The sequence below is a fragment of the Typopeltis vanoorti genome, chromosome 12 (genome assembly GCF_054136105.1).
Source record: "Typopeltis vanoorti isolate ZY-2024b chromosome 12, IOZ_Tvanoo_1.0, whole genome shotgun sequence".
Taxonomy (NCBI): Eukaryota; Metazoa; Arthropoda; class Arachnida; order Uropygi; family Thelyphonidae; genus Typopeltis; species Typopeltis vanoorti.
The window spans coordinates 58,281,168-58,303,959 of NC_143560.1; the positions used below are offsets into that span (position 1 = coordinate 58,281,168).

General features: G+C 36.7%; 1 protein-coding gene across 1 annotated transcript in view; it reads left to right on the forward strand.

Annotated features, from left to right (window-relative positions):
• Positions 1 to 22,792, forward strand: part of LOC150100817 (uncharacterized) — a 975,156-nt gene that overhangs the window by 296,023 nt on the left and 656,341 nt on the right. The window contains exons 11-12 of the mRNA XM_090401910.1: positions 15,339 to 15,392; positions 19,295 to 19,357. Of these exons, the coding sequence (XP_090258036.1) occupies positions 15,339 to 15,392; positions 19,295 to 19,357 (117 nt within the window). The remainder of the gene's footprint in view (positions 1 to 15,338; positions 15,393 to 19,294; positions 19,358 to 22,792) is intronic.

Below are 22,792 nucleotides of genomic sequence, written 5' to 3' on the forward strand. Positions count from 1 at the left end.
CTAATGTGTCTTAAGACTGCAGTTATACCGCAGTGTTGTATATATTTATGTCGCACGATCACCTCATATGTCCATACCCGTAGTTCTAGTTTCCCAGAGTTAGTTTTCTAAGCTCTCCCTGAACAACATTTTCCCCAGCCATCTAATTCCAAATTTATGTGTAGTCTATCAGTCATAAGTCCTTTATCCATTGAATTCATACATCTACACTGCACATAATTTCTTCTGCACAATCTATTCATCGACTTTTTTGCAATTGTTATCTTCTTAATTCTTTTGTTGCAACTCTCTCACTCATCTTTTCACTATTTTAAGTAACTCTTTTATGTCTTCTCAAGTTTATTATTATTATTTAAGGTTTGGAATAGTTTCAGTTGGATGGGATATATACTTAGTAATTTTAGAACTTTTTTCATTTACATGTAATTGTTGTTAGTTAAATGATATCTATATCATTCTGTGAATTGATTGAACATATTGTTCATTTACATCTTTGGAGGCAGTTCAAGGAGAAGTAGTGTTACCCTTACCACTTTCATGATAATGATATTCTGGTAGCTTTAGAAGTGCAGCATGAGACAGACTTCTTTGCAAATGATCAGAGTCTATCTATGATGCAGGATAGCACAAATGAACAGATTGTATGGCAGGAGGAAGATGGATATGATGTTGAAGATGTGGTTGCAGCACAAGATGGTGGAATGCAAAGAGGTGAGGATAAGATAGGTAGGAATGGAAATCAGAGTCAGGATGAGGGAAACGGGAGTGATCAGACTGAAGAGAAAGGTGTGGTATAGCAGCTGGAATAGAGAATGTTGGTGCTGTTAGAATGGCCTGAAACACACAGTAATTGTTATGTTTATACACAAATGTAAGCAGTATTCAAAACAAGAGAACTGAGTTTGTTGCATTGATTGAGACGGTGTGTCCAAAAATAATTGGAGTAAGCGAAACTTGGTTGTCTGAGGAAGATGTGATGTCGGGAATAGAACTAGAAGGATATATAATTTTCCAGAACAATAGAAATGTGAAAGAGGGGGAGTGCTGTTAATGATTGCAGAGGAATTGTGCCTGCAAAATGTGGAAGTTGATAGTGTATGCACAGATTTTGAATCTGTGTGGAGTGAAGTTGAAATAAACAGACAAGTATATCTGATAGGATGCTGTCATAGGCCAGGAAATGCAGAGAATATACCGATTCTGAAATGTTTAGACAAATTAGTTGGGCATGTAAAAAGAAGGTGATCCTGATGGAAGACTTCAATTACAGGAATGTAGACTGGAAGGAAGAGATAGTGTATGTACACAAGGAGAACGAGTTTGTGAAATTTCTGAGAGATAAGTATCTTAAGCAACATGTGATTGAAGCAACTAGAGGCTTTAATGTTTTGGATTTGGTGATAACTTCAGAAATGTAGTTGTCGGACAAAAGAGTGGAGTTGTAGTTCTAATATCAATAAGTGCAAGGTGTTGCATTTTGGAGTGCAGAAATATAAGGCACTATACTATATTGATGGTGCCATACTGCAGGAAGTGTTGCAAAGGTTGCATATCGTAGTGCTGCTATGATAAGAATTACTCTAACATGTAAGAATAAGGAAGTGGTTGTGCCACTGTATAAGTCACTGGTCAGACCACACTTGGATTATTGTGCTCAGATCTGGTCATCTGGTTTTCAGTGTGATGTGGAGACACTGGAGAGGGTCCAGAGATGAGTGACTAATACAATATTGGGACTTTGGAATGCTGGCTATGAAGAGAGGTTGAAGAAATGTGGATTGCAGATTTTGGTAGATAGGAGAAAGAGAGGTGATATGATAAGAGAAATTTAAGTTAGTGAGAGGAATTTATCAGATTAATCCAGAGGGGATTATAAAATGAGTAGATAGAGAGGGGAAGAACCAGAGGTCATTCCTGAAAGTTGTGTAAAAGTGCGGTGAGGAGGAGTGTGAGTTGCAGATTTTTTACATGGAGAACAACACATTAGCAGATGTGGTGTTAATGCAAGGAGTGTTAAGTATTTTAAGATTCGGTATGATAAATATGTTATCAGTTGAATGAACCTCCCATGATGAGTCTGCCAACTCCATCACGGGTGTAATAATAATAATAATAATTTACATTTTTCAGGATATTGACTATATTTTTAGATGACTATTAATGGTAGTAAAGGAAAGGAGGTTATTGATGCTTCATTCTGTTTGTAACATAACCTGTAGGCCCAGTAGCTTTAGAATGAAGCCAAAAAAATATTTATTTTTGAGCTAGTGCATGTTTGTGGCTGAGGATGTTAGCTTCTTGCTTAAGTTGTATGGATGACAAATAAATTATGATATGTTCTGGCAGCATCTGCAGTTTGGCATATTTTGGTCTATCTGGATGAACAAAAAAAGTTTCCTACCCGTACTACAGTTGCTCTGGGATTGCAAACCATTCCATTGATTTATATCTTATTTGGTGGGCAAAAGTGGGACAAGAACATTTTTTCCTTCATAGCTCGTCATTATTTCCATTAACCTAAATAAATATGGCCGTTCTACTCTACCAAAAATCATAGATACTTATTGTGAGCTCACCAACCCAGTGGTCATGTTCTTATTACACCCATACAGAACACCAAACATTATTATTAACATCTGATCTCCATGAAGTCAAAGGACTCATCACTGAATGTCTATATTCTCTCATGCCAGAATATCAAACTGTGCCTTGAAGCCATTTGCAGTTTCTGCATTAATCACACTTGCAGCAATGCATTACACTCATCAATCACTCTCTATGCAAAGAACCTGCTTCTAACTCCCTGCTCACACCCTCCTTAAAGATCTTTCATGGATGGCCTCTAGTTCTTCCCTTGCCTCCCTCTACTGTATGAAATATCTTTTCCACATTAATCAGGTAACAACCCCCTCACCAACTTATGTCTCAATCATATCTTCTTCTGTTTTTCTGTTCACAAGGCTCTGAACTTGTGAACAGAAAAACCTTCCCTCAAATGCTCCTCATATCTGACATTCCACAAACCTTACATGAACTTAGTAAATCTTTTCTGGACCTTCTCCAATATATCTTAATTCCCCTGAAAACCAAGTGACCAGATCTGTGCATAGTAGTCCATACGTGGTCTGATCAAAGCCTTTTACAAGGGAACCATAACCGTTTTGCTTCTGCATGTCAATGTCCTCCTTATTATTGCCATAATCCATTGGAATGTTCTTACAGTTTTAGCAATGTGACCCCTAAACTATAAGTGTCTGTCCACCATCACTCCCAGATCTCCCATCTCGTCCAGCTCCTTCAAATTTTTCCATTAATTGCATAGTCTGCATCCCAACCTTGCCTATCAAATTTCAAAACCTTGCACTTTGCAATATTAAACTTATAGCTTCACTTATTTGCTCTCTCACATAGTCTATTCAGATTCTACAAGGCCACAACATCTGCTCTACTTCTCATAGGCTTTCCTAACTTTGCATCATTGGAAAATAACTGCACATCTCAGTTAAGCTGGTCCCAATGTCATTAACATACAAGTTAAACAATAATGTCCCAAAAACAGATCTCTGTGGCACTCCACTAGTGACTTCCTCTTTTGAGATACCACTCCTCCATGTATAATGCTGATACCTGTCCAACAACCAGTAAACTCTCCAACTTACTAGGCTTATCTAATCCCTTCTGTTTCTGTTTAGCTACTTGTCATGTGGGAGTCTATCAAAAAAGGCTTTTGAAAAATTGAAGTACATCACTGTATATGCATCTTCTTTATCGAGGGAATTTGTCACCTTGTTATAATATATAAGCAGATTGCTGAAACAAGTCCCCCCCCCCCCTTCCCTTTAACAAACCCATGCTGACCATCATAAAGAATATTGCTATTATCAACCCACTTCTCTAATACTTTAACAACCCCAGACACACACTTTGGCCTATAATTTGTAACATTAATCAGGGTTGTTATCTGATTAATGTGGAAAAGATATTTCATGGAGTAGAGGGAGGCAAGGGTAGAACTAGAGGTCTTCCATGAAAGATCTATAAGGAGGGTGTGAACAGGGAGTTAGAAGTAGGTTCTTTGCATAGAGAGTGATTGATGAGTGTAATGCATTGCTGCAAGTGTGATGAGTGCAGAAACTGCGAATGGCTTCAAGGCACAGTTTGATATTTTGGCATGAGAGAATATAGACATTCAATGATGAGTCCTTTGACTTTGTGGAGATCAGATGTTAATAATAATGTTTGGTGTTCTGTATGGAAGTAATAAGAACATGACCACTGGGTTGGTGAGCTCAGTGAAGTGGAATAATTTTCCTACCTTCCACTCCCTTGGGACTTACCCTGCTGCAAGGCTAATGTTAACTAGTTCCACCAGAGGTGCTATTAATTCCATAGGGCATTCCCTCAGTATATGTGGCAATGCACTGTCAAATCCTACTGCCTTATTAACATCAGGTTTGCTTAATTCCTCATATACTTCCTGCTCATTCACCATCAGTCCCTCCTCCACTGTACATTCCACATTCCAGCTTCTGATGTTGCCTTCATGAGGATGAAATGTGCTGATAAACTGGTCATTGAATAATTCAACAATATACTCTGCATTGGTTACCAATCTGCTATTTGTCATCAACTAGTATAATCCTCTTATATTCATTTTTCCTTCTACTTTGCCACATATTGAATGCACTCTAGGATTGTTCTTAGCTTGGTTGGCTAACTTCGTCTCATACTGCACTTTTGCTGCCTTTACCAACCTAATTACTTTCCTGGCCTGCTCTTTATACTCTTCATGTAACTGATCATTACCACATCCATCTGTTGCCTCCACAATGCCTTCTTCCAGATTTCATATTGAATCTCTTCATTTATTTTACTCCTACCTTGTTTAGCCTTTTCACCTTTGTGATATATTCCCACATAGTTGTTGTTAAATTGCTCTTGACCAATGCCCACACAGCATCTATATTCTTCGCACTCAACTCATCTTTCCATACTATAGCTTCTTATTGTCTCCTAAGTTTTCCATAATCACCAGGCTTGTAGTTACACACGCACGCACGCACGCACACACACACACGTGTGTGTGTGTGTGTGTGTGTGTAACTACAAGCCTGGTGATTATGGAAAACTTAGGAGACAATAAGAAGCTATAGTATGGAAAATAAACTATCAAGTGTCTAATCTTCCTGTCTTTGGAGGGAATGACCATGGAGTGATCACAGGGTTGCAGCCACTCAAATGAGAACATCGATAAAAAAGGGATATATATATATATATATATATATTCCCTCCAAAGACAGGAAAATTAGACACTTGATAGTTTATTTTTCATCGTTTATTTCAATAAACTATCAAGTGTCTAATCTTCCTGTCTTTGGAGAGAATGACCATGGAGTGATCACAGGGTAGCCAGTCAAATGAGAACATCGATAAAAAAGGGATATATATATATATATATATCCCTTTTTTATCGATGTTATATATATATATATCCCTTTTTTATCGATGTTATATATATATATATCCCTTTTTTATCGATGTTATATATATATATATATATATATCCCTTTTTTATCGATGTTCTCATTTGACTGGCTGCAACCCTGTGATCACTCCATGGTCATTCTCTCCAAAGACAGGAAGATTAGACACTTGATAGTTTATTTTTCACTTGGTTAGACTATAATAAGTTTAGTTTAATCCTTTATCCAAGTGTGAGCAAACAAAGTTTGCGCCTGAAAGTATCTTCAGGACTGGGGAAAGGTAGTGCAACACCAGGCAACTCATTGCAAAGGTGGAGAAAGTTCTCATTACTCCTATCTCAGTATCTCCCATAATGCAAAGCACATCTCCTTGTGATCTCTCCATGGTCATTCTCTCCAAAGACAGGAAGATTAGACACTTGATAGTTTATTTTTCACTTGGTTAGACTATAATAAGTTTAGTTTAATCCTTTATCCAAGTGTGAGCAAACAAAGTTTGCGCCTGAAAGTATCTTCAGGACTGGGGAAAGGTAGTGCAACACCAGGCAACTCATTGCAAAGGTGGAGAAAGTTCTCATTACTCCTATCTCAGTATCTCCCATAATGCAAAGCACATCTCCTTGCGGATATGTGTAATGCCTTGCATTAAGGCAAGGACCACTACCCATACCGGTTTCGACCTTTATTGAGTTCTCATCAGTGGGAGCCAGGCCTAGTAGTGGAGATACAAAGGCAGAAGCAATGAGAGGTCATCGTAACCTATAGGAGTTGCCAAAGGGTGTGCAACCTTATTATTAAATTACTCCGGATTCAGAGAAAGATGTTGAGAGTTTATTTTTCACTTGGTTAGACTATAATAAGTTTAGTTTAATCCTTTATCCCACTGACGAGACCTCAATAAAGGTCGAAACCGGTATGGGTAGTGGTCCTTGCCTTAATGCATAGCATTACACATATCCGCAAGGAGATGTGCTTTGCATTATGGGAGATACTGAGATAGGAGTAATGAGATCTTTCTCCACCTTTGCAATGAGTTGCCTGGCATTGCACTACCTTTCCCCAGTCCTGAAGATACTTTCAGGTGTAAACTTTGTTTGCTCACACTTGGATAAAGGATTAAACTAAACTTATTGAAGATTAGACACGCCATTCACAATCGCATTCTCTGATGATATAACCAGATTCGAGACCGTTAATCATTGTGTGCCCTGCATTACATACTGCCTAAGATAATTGTCCTTTAAAAACTCATTCATTCTCCTTATTCTGATTGTAACTCTTTATTCCATTAAATTTTATCATAGTTGAAATCACCCATAATGATCATCCTTTGCTTTCTCACTACGTCAAGTTGTCTATACATTTCGTTTTCTCCAGCTTCCACATTCCCTGGCCTGTAGCCAAACCCCACCAAATATTTCATTCTATCAACCTCCACTTCACACCATACTGATTCAAAAAAAAAAATAATAATTTTTACTTTTTTCTCTTTGTATCACAACCGACATCATAATACACAGAATTCACCTAGTATCATCAGCAGCAGCAGCAGACCCCTCTCTTCTTGCCTTTTCTATCTCAAAAATCATCATCCCTCCATTTCTATATAAATATAACTATGAAGAATATAATATAATAATAGAATAATAAAGAATAAATTTAGGATATAGGATCATGCTATTTTGTATCAGTTTGTATTTACCTTCTTCTGTGGGGCATACATGCATGTGCATATTAAATTAAATTTGATACATTAAATAATTAAATGTAAGCTACTTAATTATCTCTAAGCATCTGTTTCTTACATTTAACCAAAAAAAAAAAAAAAAAGTTCAATAGTGTCCTAACTCATGCAAAATTTGAGTGATTTACATTTGTTGGGAATTTAGCCAGACCTTTTAGGCTAATACACATGATGATAAATTAAGGCATCAAATGCAGCTTAAATGGTATAAACTCTTTAAGGAAATTGCCAGTATTGACAAACACGAGACTTCAGGATGACAGCTTCCCAGATAGTTGGTTAAGCAACAATAGTTCATTGTCCTGGTTACCTTATTCTCCCAGTCTTATGGCATTAATTTATTTTTAAATGATTTATATAAAGAACAAAGATATAGATATCTTGAATAGATTTATGATAGGCATCATCACTTGATAAGTATCATGTTTAAGTAATTGGTATTACTGAAATGAAGAAGACTAAAACATGTGAATTAGCGTATATGGTTGAAATCAGTAGTGATTTGTAGAAAGGTTTTTATCTTGGGTATATATTATGTTAAAGATACCAAGCAATTTTATAAGCTAGGTTTTTTAATCCTTTTTCCCAAGTAAGCAAACAGACAAGTAAGTTGCCTAGTGTTGCACGTAGCGCAACTCATGGTAAAAGTGGAGCAAACTCTGATCACTTTCCATAGCAAAGCACATTTCCTTGTGGAAATGTGTGATGCTATGCATTAAGGTAATGGTCACTACCCATACCAGTTTCGACCTTTATTGAGGTCTCGTCAGTGGTTAGCCAGACCTTAAAAAAAAAAAAAAAAAAAAAAAAAAAATGCCAAGGGTGAAGTAATACTAAGCTTATAAATACGGTCATACCCCGAAGTTATGCGGTAGGTGGGACCAACAAAAAGTGCGTAAATCGAATTCACATAACTCGGGGTATAATTTTGCATGTAATTTATATATACAAACATACAAAATATTAGTTAATTGGGACCAAAGGTTTACAAAAAAACACCTATAATTTTTAAGAAATATAATGATAATTGTAATTTTTCATACATAAAAAAAGAAAGTTATTTCGATGTTGATAGTTTCATAAAATCTAGAGATTCATCTGATGGCATAATGTCTTTTTTTTGTCACGCAAAATTTCTTCATAGCAAGGTAATGATTTTTTTATTCCTTGCCTTGTGGGTAGAATTCGTTCCTCGTTAGAATCTGTGTCCTCCAAAATCCATAAACCTTTCTTTTATGATTGTTCTTACAGTGGATTCCTGTAGATCGAACTTCTTTGCTAGCTCACAAATTTTCATTTCACCTTCAAAATCCTTAATAATGTTGAGTTTTGTTTCCAAAGTCAATGTTTTTCTTTTCTTTCTAACTGTAGAAGAATCGGACTTACTTCTTTTGGACAACATTATTATTTTTTATGTAATGAAATTTTTATCAAGAACATAACATTAAACAATCGCAAGGTTTGTAGACTATAAAAATCGTGTATGAATGGAGACCGCACGAAACACGTCAGTGCTTGTACACAGCTTGTGCGACACTGCCGAATGCAGCCTGCGCCAGAAAGATACAACTAATGGTGAGGTGTGAAGCGGGACAGGAATACGTACATATAAGAAACCGCGTAACTCCAGTTTCGCGTGAGTCAGGGTAGCGTAAGTCGGGGTATGACTGTATTTTACATTGCTATTTTACAGAACATATAAAATATTTTACAGAGCTTATATATATAATACTCTCTACATATTACTCTCATCCTGTGATTTTTATTTAATGAGGTCAAAGCACCTTATGGTAACTTGTTTAGGTAAAATATTTATAAGCTCTGTATTACTTCACCCTTAGTATTTTTTAGGTCTGGCTCCCACTGATGAGACTTCAATAAAGGTTGAAACCGGTATGGGTAGTGACCATTACCTTAATGCATAGCATCATGCATTTCCACAAGGAAATATGCTTTGCATTAGGGGAAAATTCTAAGGAAAGTGATCAGAGCTTTGCTCCACCTTTACCACGAGTTGCTTAGTGTTGCACTACATGCAGCTGCAAACTTGACTTACTTGTATGTTTGCTTACTTGGGAAAAAGGATTAAAAAACCTAGCTTATAAAATTGCTTAGTATCTTTAACATCAATAGTGATTGTGGAAAGGAAAGAGCATGTATTTTATTCAAAGTAAAGATGAACTTTTGAAGGACAAGTAGTGATTTCGCTAAATTTCAAAATAGAAAACTCGACAAATGAGACTAATTTATGCCACAGTCTCACAGAAGGTCCTACTGAGGAAGAAAAGTAATTTTATGTTTTGGGTCATTAAAAAAGAAGGACATCTGACATAAAGAAAAACCTGATTGTTGTTGGAGATTGCATCATAAACAGCAGAGTAGGAAATTAATACCAGACATCTAAAGATATTTGTGGAAAATTTGGAGGAAGGACAAAGCTAAACATAGTGTTAAGTACCTGCTGGATTTCTGTTTAGGACATCAAACTACCTTTAATAACACCATGCTCAAGCTTAAAAATGTGCATAACTTCACATGCAAATAAAACATGCACACAAAAAAGAAATGTCTAATTAAACTCTTGTTGATATCTTCATGATGTAAAGGAGATTTCAAATAAGAAGTGATAAGTACAGACAGATTGGTCTTGAACATGTGCAATTTACAGACATAAAATAAAATACTAGTGGTGGTGGTGCATAGTAGATGGCATCAATATAAATGATGATGGTTTGCTGTAGTTAGTGGATTAAGTGGTGAATAAAGAGAGTTGTAGAGTAGGTGCCCGCCCTCAATGAGTCCAAGGACTCCTCGGAGGTGTGTCACATAATAATAATAAAAAAATCTGGTTAAATAAATATCATTCTGAAATGAAAAACATATAAAAAAGTTATTAAAAGAATCAAAGTTGAGCAGCTTTCAGAGAAGATCTGTAGACTCAAATATAACAAATATTATTGGAAGAAGAATGAAAGATTTTGAGAAGCAAAATCAATCCTTAGCCACCCTGCTGCTGGATGCCATTTCTTCATTCCAGTCTGTATTGCTATAATTAAAATCACCCTTTTCTTATATGCCAGGCTAATTTTCCTATACATTTCCTACTCGCTTCCCTCTACAATACTAGATCTATAGCAACATCCAACTAAATATTTCATTCTGTTAACCTTTATTTGGAGCCTCTGTAGCTCAGTCACTATAGACAAAGCCTTTTGGTCTAAAAGACCTAGGTTTGATTCCCATCAGTGATTTGAGGAACCTTTATCTAGTCTCTTTCAACTAAAGGTGAGTTAGCCGGTCTCATATGGAGGTAGGGGTTTTTTTCACCTGGAATCTTGGGTTTTTCGTCTCCTAGAGCAGGCAAACCGGTCCTGTGAACACGCATTACAGTCATAAATACATCTGAGCCATATTATTATTATTATTCTTATTATTACCAAAGACCCCATGGAGTCAAAGACTCATCTAGGAGGTCCTTTTATCATTCACACAGCTCATCATACCATGCTTTAAGCATACTCAAATTCTCTGCAGACACCACACTCTCAGGCAAGGCATTCCAATCATTCACAACTCTGCATGAAAAAATCCTGCTTCTCGCTCCCCTACTCACACCCTCTTTAACAAACCCTTAATAACTTGTAGATCTCTATCATATTTCGCCTCTTCATCCTGTCCACCAGACTCTGCAAGTTGCATCTTCTCAATCTTTCCTCATACTCGACATTCCAGAGGTTACAAACCTAACTAGAAATTACTACCTTAGAAACTACTTTAGTCAGTCGCCTCTGGACCCTTTCCAACATCTCTTTATCCTTCTGAAAAACCAGGTGACCAAATCAGGCCACACATGGACTACACAGTAGTCCATGTGTGGCCTAATTAAAGCCTTACACAATGGAACAAGAATCTCCCTACTTCTACAAGGCGGTATCCTCCACATCATTCCCAGAAGCCTTTGTGTTTTCTTCACATTTTTGGCAATGTGTCCTCTAAATTTCAGATCCTTATCCACTATCGCCTGCAGATCTCTTATTTCCTCCACCTCCGACAATATATCCTCACCAAGCATAAATTCTGCATCCCATTTTTGTTTTCCAAATTTTAAAACCTTACACTTTGCAACATTGAACTCGCAGTCCCATTCCTAATTACTCAATTTATTCAAGTCTTCTTGTAAGGCCACAACATCCTCTCTACTTTTAATGGTTTGTCCCAACTTTGCATCATCTGCAAACAACTGAATATCTCTATCCAAATCCATTAATATACAAGTTAAATAGCAATGGCCCTAATATAGATCCCTGAAGTACACCACTATTAACTTTCCTTTTCCTGGATATTGCGTCCCCATACACAACTTGCTGATACTCATCAGATAGCCAGTCTCCAAACCAATGTACCAATCTAATATCCAACCCCATTCACTCAAGTTTGACTATCAAACTATCAACTTATCATGCAGTAATCTATCAAAAGCCTTTGCAAAATCTAAGTATATTACTGTGTATCCTTCTCTTCTGTCCATGGAAGCAGTCACCTTATTGTAATAAGTAAGTGATTACTAAAACATGACCTCCCTTTAGTAAATCCATGCTGTCCATGAAAGATAATACCATTGTTGTCAACCCAACTCTGGATCCTAGTTCTCACAAGCTTTTCCAACAATTTACCCAACACCTGACATGCAAATAGACCTATAGTTTGACGCTTTAGTTCGATCACCTCCCTTATGAAGCAGCACAATTGTGCCCTCCTTCCACTCTTAGGAAGTTGACCCAGCACAAGACTCATTAAAAAAATATGTCAAGGCAGGTGTCAACTTCCTGGCACATACCTTCAGAATACGTGATGAAATATTATCAATCCCACAGCCTTATGAACATCTAGTTTGCTCAACTCCCCATACACCTCTAGCTCACTTACAGTCAGCAACTACATTCACAAGATTGAAAGACCTTTATGAACTGCTCATTAAGTATTCTCCAACACACATTCTGCAACAGATGTCTTTATACCATTTTCTCCAAATCAATGTCATCTTTCCATAATCATTCTTTCTTTGTTGGCTACATATTGAAAGAACTCCTTGATTCTTTTTGGCTTCATTAGCCAACTGCTGTTCATACCTCTCTTTAGCCACCCTCACCAATCAAGTCACCCGCCTTACCTGGTCTTTGTAGTCCTCATGGAATTGGTTATTTCCACTTCTCTTATGCTGCCTCCACAATGCCCTTTTTCTCTGTATCGAATGCTTAATCTCTTTATTCATCCATCTCACACCTACCTTATTTAACCTTCTCACCCTTGGAATACATTTAGACATTGCATCTATTAGATAGTTTTTGAAAATCCCTCAATCTGCATTGATCTCTTTTCCAGCTAACTCCTCATTCCATGCTACACTCGCAAGCTGTCTCCTGTGCTCTTCATGATCACCCCCTTGTAGTTCCACATATACCCTTTTCTCACAGAGGTCCTCACACTGATGGCAACTACCCAGGTAATCACCTCATGGTCACTCTCACCAATTGGTGGGTGATTTGACACTTCATTTATAATTACATCCTCTGATGAGATAACCAAATCCAAGACCCTAAATCCTCGTGTGCCCTCTGTTACATACCATCTGAGGTAGTTATCTCTCAGAAACTCGAGGAACTGATTTTCTTTACTTCCGGTTGCTATCTCATCATTCCAGTCTATATTGCCATAATTAAAATCACCCATAATCATCACCCTTTTCTTATTTGCTTATTTGACTATACATTTCACTCTCACCACCACCACATTACCAGGTCTATAACAACATCCCACCAAGTATTTCATTCCATTCACCTCTATGTCACACCATACTGCCTCAAAACCAGTGGTACTATTTCCATCCTCCATCTCTACTTTGTATAGACATAACTCTTTCTCTATTCATCGATAGCACTCTCCCCCTCTCTTTTTACCCCTTCTATCCTCACGAAACACATCATACCCTTCTATATCTATTCCTGTCAGGATGTCGTCCTCATCTAACCATGTCTCACTTATTGCGACAATCTTTGGGTGAACAGACTCAACTAGTGCAACCATTTCATCTGCCTTGTTTCTTACACTTCTAGCATTTGTATATAAACACAACTGCTCATTCCTGGATCTACAGCTAGCTCCACTGATACCACTCATTTGATGTAATTTCTCCATTCTCGACTGGGGCCATTTCCCTTTCTGCTTATTCATTTTAGAACCTTCTTCAATTTCAACTGTTTCGTCTTGATCCCAGGTCATCCCATCCCATTCCTTTTCTGTCTATACATGCTCTCACATCCTCTTGAAGCATCTAGCTTTCTCACTCTGAGTACCCCTGTCCACCCTGAGCCTCCTTATTTCCCTGTTCATCTTGCACACACCATTCTCTCATTTTCCATACTCATGCCACTTATTTCCTAATTCATAACCACCTTTTCAATCACTCCTGTCGTACTCTCCTGCTCTTCCACATCACTTCACACTTTCTCTGATTCATTCTGTGTACTCACTTCTCTACCTTTCAGCAGCCATCTCTCCAACCTATGCTGGTCCCTAGCCCAGATGAAATTGGAAGGGTTGGGGAAAGCAATGGTGAACTACCCTGTAAAAATCTCACCAGGAATACTTTGTGGGCAATGACTACAAAGTCAGCTACGGTCGGAAATGACTGAGAGGGAAAATCACTCACCTCTGCTTCACACCAACTGTCTCAAAACCATTGTAATTATTTGCCTTTTGCATGTCCACCTTGGATGGATATTCAAGGGGGACATTTCCATCGAAGCATAACTCCTTTGCTGATAACAGCACTCCTCTGCTCTTTTTCTGTTCTATCTGTCTTCACAAAAACAGTAATAGACATAAATTATCTCTGTTTCTGTCATCCTCATCCAATCGTGTCTGACTTAATGTGATTATTTTTGGGCTAATGAAATCTTTCCATGCAATAATTTTGTTTTCCTTATTTTGCTTGGATACTTCTGACATTTGTAAACAAAACATAACAGGTCATTTCTATTTCTGGTTCTATGACAAGTCTGATTGACACCACTTCTTGGATGTGACATACTTCCCCCCACCCCACAGCCATTCCTTTCTATTACCATTGATCCTACAGCTCTCCTCCCCACATCCCAGGCCATTTCAATCCTTTCTTGTCTAGTCACATATACTTCTGATGCATGTTTTCCTGTCTACCTTGATCCCCACCCCCCTCCAGTTTTTCTGTCTATCTTGCGTTCCTGCACTCTCTCTTTCATTACCTTCACTCACACTATTCACCACTCTAATCACAAGCTCTCTCCTGCTTTATTTCCCTTTTCTTCTACATCATGCCATTTTCCTGAGATCTTCAGTACATTGCAATCATTACTCTTCTTTCCAGTAACAGTCTCTCCAGGTGACTCATATCAGAACCTATTAAATGCAGTCCATCTCTCTTACAAACTTCTATCTATCCTTCAAATTCATCCCACATGTTCACAAAATGAACATGTGGGATGAATTTGGATTTTCTTTTCTACTCATGCATCTCCTGTAGCATGTCATTCATGATCTTTGATTTCATCTCTACTCATCACTGTCATACCTTGGCAACACACTGAGTGCCTTTCCTATCTATGCTATTATTGGAATGGATATCAATCTCTGATATCCATTCTCACATTCTCCTTGTTTTCAACCAAATAATTTGTTACTGCTGCTACCACTACCTGTACTTTTGCTTGTTTACTCATCATTTTAAAAAAGAAAGAAAGAAAAGAAAAAGAGCTTTTTCTGTTTATCTGGTAATGACCTGGTATTATTATTGATGAAACCTCTATGGAGTGACAGCACAATACTGTCATTCTTCCAATTGCGCTATGGAGGTGCTTATATGACAAAATATATTTGTAGAGAAAAATAAGAAGTTATTTAACGAATTTTTAAAAAAAAATCATATATGATATTCTCTATTAGTTATTTCCTTTCAAATTTTATATAAAATGGGAAAAATAATATATATGAATTATGTTAAGCGTTACATTACTATATTCAGATCATAGATAACTTTTGAATATAATTTACATTTTGTCTTGCTTCTCATGTAGGGTGAGAAAGGATCAAAAGGACTACGTGGATTTGATGGTCGAAAAGGAATTGATGTATGTCTATCTTAGTAAGAAAATATATTGATATATATAGTAACTGTTTCAATCTTTGGCACTGTATTTAAATATTTCATTTAGACTTTAGATTTTTAAGATCTAGAAATTTGTGACTTAGACAAAGAATTGATCTTTGCTCATGTTGAAGAATCTTTCTATGTGAAACAGGAATAAATCATTTAATAGCTAAATTAATATTAAATTAAACCAATATTTAGATATGAATGTTTTGCCACTCAAGTGAGCATTTTGTAGGCACTTGAATGACATGCACATTCAATGAAGAAAATGAAATGACTAATAACGAGCTGTCACACTTGAAATTATGCACCTTATCACGAACTTCTGTAAATTATTGCTAATGAAAAGATAAATCTGCACCAAAAATTAGTTTAGAGTCATGCCATCCATACTGTTACAATGATCAGGTTCTGACTAGACTTAGACAGTGGAATTACACCAGTATATTGTAAAGAAAACTGAGCTGTGTGTAAAAGTAGCTAAATAAGTCATGGGAACACTTTGTTACAAATATAGAAGATAGATATTTAGAACTGGCATAATGTTCTGGAATTGAAAAAAAGTATAGACTTGGAGGAAAGAGTATTGTAAAAGGAATTAAAAATGCTGATGGTGATGTAAATATGTAAGTTAAAGCTTTTCTGAATGTTTGGAGTAATTACTTTCAAAGATTGTTAAATGAGGCAAGCAGTAATAGATCAGTGGTTGAAACTGTTCAAGCAGAATGCAATCATGAATGAACATATATCGATTCTTGAGATAGATAGTCAGAAACCTGAAATGTTGACAGGCAGCTTGAGTAGATATTTGATCAAAAATGCTCAAATATGGGTGTAATTTAAAAAAAAAAAATTTTTTTTTTTTATAGTAATTGCATTGCATTTCTGGATGTTTGGAGTAATTACTTTCAAAGATTGTTAAATGAGGCAAGCAGTAATAGATCAGTGGTTGAAACTGTTCAAGCAGAATGCAATCATGAATGAACATATATCGATGCTTGAGATAGATAGTCAGAAACCTGAAATGTTGACAGGCAGCTTGAGTAGATATTTGATCAAAAATGCTCAAATATGGGTGTAATTTAAAAAAAAAAAATTTTTTTTTTATAGTAATTGCATTGCATAATTTAGAAAGGCCTGATCAGAACATAAAGGCCAAATGATTGGAGTAAAGCAATCATAGTACTAATCAACAAGGTAAATAAAAGCTGAATGTTAGTATCAGAGAGGTATTTTCTTATTGAATGTCCCAAGTCAGATTTATTCAAGCATACATGAAGCTAAGAAAAAATAGAACAATAACATGGAGAAGAACAAACTTGGTTTTGACCAAATAGGTTGTCAGGATCAGATTTTCACTTTAAGCCTGGCCAAGTGGTTAGCATATCTGCTCTCCAACCAGCAGGCTGTATGTTTGAATCCTGCCATGAGAAGGACTTCTGGATTATGTGAAGAAAAAAAAAAGAAATAAAAAAAACCTAGAAAAAATCCTTAATCCACTATGGTACTAATACATACAGGCTCACAACCTTTCAGGAGTGGTAATGCTGCTCCCCCCCCCACTTCCCACTCAAAAAAAAAAAAAAAAGGATTGGGTATCTGTATGTAAGTTTTGTAGATTATTTAAAAATAACGTGTGGTGCTAAGAGCAAAACTCTTTAAAACACTGCAATTATATAATGTAAATGGACATTTTACAGTATATAGGCTTTATTTATATGAAGAGTTCACAGTTAGAAAAGGATGTACAGGAAGATGGTTTAATTTTAAATCAGGTGCAGAACAAGAAAATACCTCAATTCCCATTCTTACTGATCTATATGGATCACATTATGAAGGAAATTGTCATTAAATGAACAGGACTTATGTAGACTGACAGATTGAATGGAGTCGGAGTTAGGAAGAATTGTAAGAGGGTGAAATTGCAAAGTTAGGGAAACTTCAGCTTCAATAATTAACAAGAACAATATGTGATCACATCAAACATAATATTAGTAAAGATGAGGTGCAACTAAAAGCAAGATGAAAGTACTTGAACTATTTAGAATATAAAACTGAATTATTCTTTATAAATGAAAATTGTTGCAGTGGTTGTATGTTACATGGAATCATTTTAATCAAAAAATAATTTTAAAATGCAGCCAAATAGAGAAATTTGCTACTGGTGTCCTACATATGCTATGTTACTGTTAATGAAAAATAGGCATGCTTAAGGATGAAATCCGTTTCATTTTAAATTGATTTGTGATGATGAAAAGTTAGCAATTATTTATTTACGTGAATATAAGACCTATGCTTTTGGCATAGGTGCTATTTAAGATGCTTTTAAGAAAAGATTTAATTGATGACTGAGAAATCCACCAGTCATCATGAATAACAGTATGCATGATAAGTTGATAGTCAAACTAGAGTGCATGGGGATTAGTGCATTGGATTGGAGACTGGCTATCTGATAGGTATCAAAAGTTGTGTATGGGGATTGATATCCATGAAAAGAAAAGTCACTAGTGGTGTGCCTCAGGGGTCTGTTTTAGGGCCATTACTATTTAACTTGTATATTAATGATATTGGTGAAGATTTGGATGGAGATATTTGGTTGTTTGCAGATGATGCAAAGTTGGGACAAACCATGAAGAGTAGAGAAGATGTTGTGGCCTTACAAGAAGACTTGAATAAATTGAGTGATTGGGAATGGGGATGTGAGTTCAATGTTGCAAAATGTAAGGTTTTAAAATTTGGAAAACAAAAATGGGATGCAGAATTTATGTTTAGGGATGATATATTGTCAGGAGTGAAGGAAATAAGAGATCTGGGGGTAATAGTGGATAAGTATCTAAAATTTTGGGGACACATAGCCGAAATTGTGAAGGCAACATAAAAGCTTCTGGGAATGATGCAGAGGACAATGATTTGTAGAAGTAGGGAGATTCTTGTTCCATTGTATAAGGCTTTGATTAAGCCACATATGGGTTATTGTGCCCAGATTTGGTCACCTGGTTTTCAGAAGGATAAAGAGATCTTAAAAAGGGTCTAGAGTCGACTGCCTAAGGTAGTTTGTAACCTCTGGAATGTCGAGTATGAGGAAAGACTGAGAAGATGCAATGTCTGGTGGACAGGAGGAAGAGGGGAGATATGATAGAGACCTACAAGTTAGTAAAGGTTTGTTATAGGATCATTGCTGGAGAGGTTCTACAGAAAATGGTGGGAGAACCAGAGGTCGTCCCTGGAAACTGTATAAGGAGGGTGTGAGTAGGGGAGTGAGAAGCAGGTTTTTTGCATGCAGAGTTGTGAATGATTGGAATGCCTTGCCTGAGAGTGTGGTGTCTGCAGAGAATTTGAGTGTGTTTAAAGCATGGTATGACGAGCTGTGCATATGATAAAAGGACCTCCCTGATGAGTCTTTGACTCCATGGGATCTTGGATAATACTACTAATAATAATAATAAATGAAAATCACTGGCAAATGACATATAAAGATATGTAGTTCCTTAGGATCATGTTCAAGAACATTTAGTGACATGACTCCAGAAATGACATATGACTTTTAAAAGTAGTAAGGAATTATCAAGCTAACATTGTCTTCTGATTGCAAGTCATATCTCATTCTCAATTATGAAGCTAACATTGTAATTTGTTCTTGTAAGTGCCTGTTTATGTGTGGTATAAAAGAAATGGTTTAATAATAGTATTAATAAAAGTGGGCTTAATATGTCGATTGTGCTTAACTTTTGTTCTAGGCAATGCCAATATCATTAAACTACGATAAATGTAGCTTAATGATATTAAGCTATATCAAATTTTCGAAAATATATGAAACATCTGAGTATATTTAATAAAACAGCTCTTATTTTAAAAATTATCATTAACATTTTCTTGTAGGGTTCACTTGGTAATGTAGGTCTAAAGGGTGAAAAGGGAGACCGTGGAGATGATGGTCCAAGGGTATGATTTAAAATTTTACTCTAATAATTTAATATTGCTTTTTGTTGGGTTGCTAGTTTATAATTTCAATTTAGTTGTATATGCAAAATAACACATTTGACCATTGTTCATCATTTCACAAACCATTGAGTACTCTGACATCCCTGACCAAGATCATCAACTAGTGTCTGAAACATTGATCTGCATACACTGTCCTTCAATGGGGGTAACAACAACCTTGTCATGTTTAATTCCAGCAAAACACAGTCTTGACTTTTCTCTTGCAAAAAAAGAGTTCTCAGCATACTCATCCTTACCTTCAGTAATACACAAATCACTAGACAAGATCAGCTCTTTATGCTTGGACTAATGTTTAGTTTACCTCTAGTCTCACTTGGTATAAACACAACAATAGCCTCCTCAGCATCCAAGAAACTAGGCATTCTTGTTCATTCGAGAGGCTATTTTATATCCATCCAACTCAATTATATACAAATATCAAATCTGCTCATGGATGTGAGTAAGCACCTTAGAATTCTGCTTACTCACATGTTTAGGATGCACTTAAAATTTCCCTCAAAATCCTTGACTCCTTTGAGGGATCATCTATGAACAATTAGGCTCATAGATGAACCCTTTCTTACAGATTCCCTTCAACCTCTATCTAAGGATGCATTGTTTCAGCATTGTGCCTATTCTACAGGTATTTTCAGAGTCACTACTCCAATGAATTGGCAACCATCATTCCTTCACTTTCTGTTCCACCTGTTAATACAAGAGCAGCAACTGCATCTCTTTATTCTGTAAGCAAACACATCGAACATGCTTATCTGCTTACTTTTTTATCCCATCCATCTCTGTTCTTTGGAATAACTTTCCTTATGAAGTATTCCCATATGGCTCATCTGAGTATACTGAAAATGACATCTGTTCTCTAGGCAGCTCAGCCCACAATCTAGTACAGATCTCTTCTCTCATGAAGCAACACATACCAAATCATTCACATCTACACATTGTATGGCATTACAAGAATGTCAAGTGAGATGATCTTTGCAACTTCTATGCTTTTACTTGGTCAGATTACTGTTTCCAGTAAATGAATCACGGAAATAATTGTTATCAGCATAGAAACCTTTATACCCTCTCCAACCTAAATTCTTGTCCAGTATCCAAGCCCTGGTTCTCCCACAGATGTTCCGGTGCTGTACAAAAAGAGTTAGGCATACTGCAACTGGCTTGTGTTATACTACTTACACCAAAGTCCAGAATAGCTACAAGAAAATTATCACCACAACAAAAACTGACTTTAAGAGAGCTAAAGCAGGAAACTTGCATTCTGCCCAAACAGTAGCCATACTTGATTACCGTTTCTCTAGCCAAAGCTATTGGCTGTAACTTCTGTCCAACACTATTTCCGCCACTATTACACCCAAATGGTACAATTGCATTCACTCACAGATGAAGCCAAGCTCTTGGCTTCTTACTTCTGAGAGGGTAATGTTAACAAGACTGCAGAAATTCAGTAAAGAATAAATCTCATCCCTGTTGAGCAATTTGTATTTTGTGAGAACCACTCCACCTAGAAACAAGTTCTCAGAGTTGCAGTAAACCATTGTACGGTACAAGTGAAAGCAACACATGAGTGATATTCCTAGATATTGCCAAAGCATTCGACAGAATATGCCACAATGGACTCTTTTTTTTTTTTCAAACTTCTGGAGGCCAAATTCCCACTAGGACTGGGGAAATTTACCATATCCCCTCAGTGATTGCGAACTCTGATTAAGCTTCAGGGAATTAGATCATTTTAATACAAAATCACAGCAAGTGTTCCCCAGGGCTCACTGTTATGAAATCTACTCTTTGTGATCTAAGTAGTTAACATTCCATGTACAGTTGCCACCAGAATGGCCCTACATTAGCAACTGCAATCTTGAAACTAGAACAATGATTCAAAAAATGGCAAATGTTTTGAATGGGGGGGGGGGGTCAAAGAGAACTGCAATGCTGCCACTTCGGTGCTATTCACTAGAAAGCAAACATCCCTGAAGGGCAAAGTCATCATGTTTAGTACCCTTCCTGTTCTATGGCAACCAGTAGCCAGATACTGAGGGTACAACTAGATAAAGGACTTCTCTTCACATCCCATGTTGTTCATGTCTACTCAAAAGCAAATAAGGCACTAGGATAGTAGGATAGTTATCCATTACTCAACTGATGTATCATGATAAGCACAGGACTTAAACTAAACCAGTACAAGATACTGATCAGGTCAATCTTGACATGTGACACACCTGCCTGGAGCCACAATGGATTCAAATGCTAACAAACTATAGATAATATTTTAAAAAATGTTATGAATGGCATTCAGTGCATGACAGTTTGTAAGAAACATACAGCTTCACTGAGAAGCTAATATCGAAGAAATCAAACTCTCTTATGAGAAAGGGCTACCTACATAATTCATTGCAAATGCCCTCATCCACACTAATTCATTAATCCAGCAAGTGGTAGACTACATCAAGCATAATCCTGCAAATCAGAAATGTGCCAAAAAACATACCAAACAAGTATTTTTAAACTCCATGCCAAAAGCCCAAGATGGGCCAGCCAAAGACTCACTAATATCTCCAGCCCATGTTGTCTGGAGATATTAGTGTAGGTATTTCAGGACAGTTGTCCCAAAAATACCACACGAACAGGTGTTTTTTTTTTTTTGTTTTTTTTAAGGCATTATCCCACAAGTGAGTCAATAATTGCCTTTAATCCTTGCAGATCTAATAAAAGAATAAACGACTACAGTTCCAATCAATCCATTCTGTCAGAACAATTATCACTCACAGTATTTTCATTGGTCTAGTGCCCATTGATGTGACCACGGTAAAGATCAAAACTGGTCTACTGACCCTTCCCATAATGAATAGCAATATACACAGTCAAAAGGAAGTATTGCTTTGCATTATGTGATAACAAGGCAGTTGAAGTAAACAGCTTCTATTTCTGAGTCAACTAGTCATGAAGGTATTTCTTGTGGAAACTGTTTACGCTTGGGTAAAGGATTAAAACAAGAATATAATTTCTTATCCAGAATTGGTAACTGAGCTGAAGAACTCTCTATAATAACAGTGATAAACAGAGATAAGGAATTCTTTTAGAGATAAGGTGTGTTGGGTAAACTAGATGTAAATAAGGCTGTAAGTTGTTGGTTTTGGGGTGTTGAGTAAACTAGATGTAAATAAGGCTGTAGGACGTGATAATATATCACTGTACATTCTGAAGGAATGTACAGTGATATATTATCACGGAGTTGACACCTTGCCAGGGAGTTGACACCTACCTTGACATATTTTTTTAGTACAAATCTTGCACTTGGTCAACTTCCTAAGGAGTGGAAGGAGGGCAAGATTGTGCCACTTCATAAAGGAGGTGATCGAACTCAAGCATCAAACTATAGGC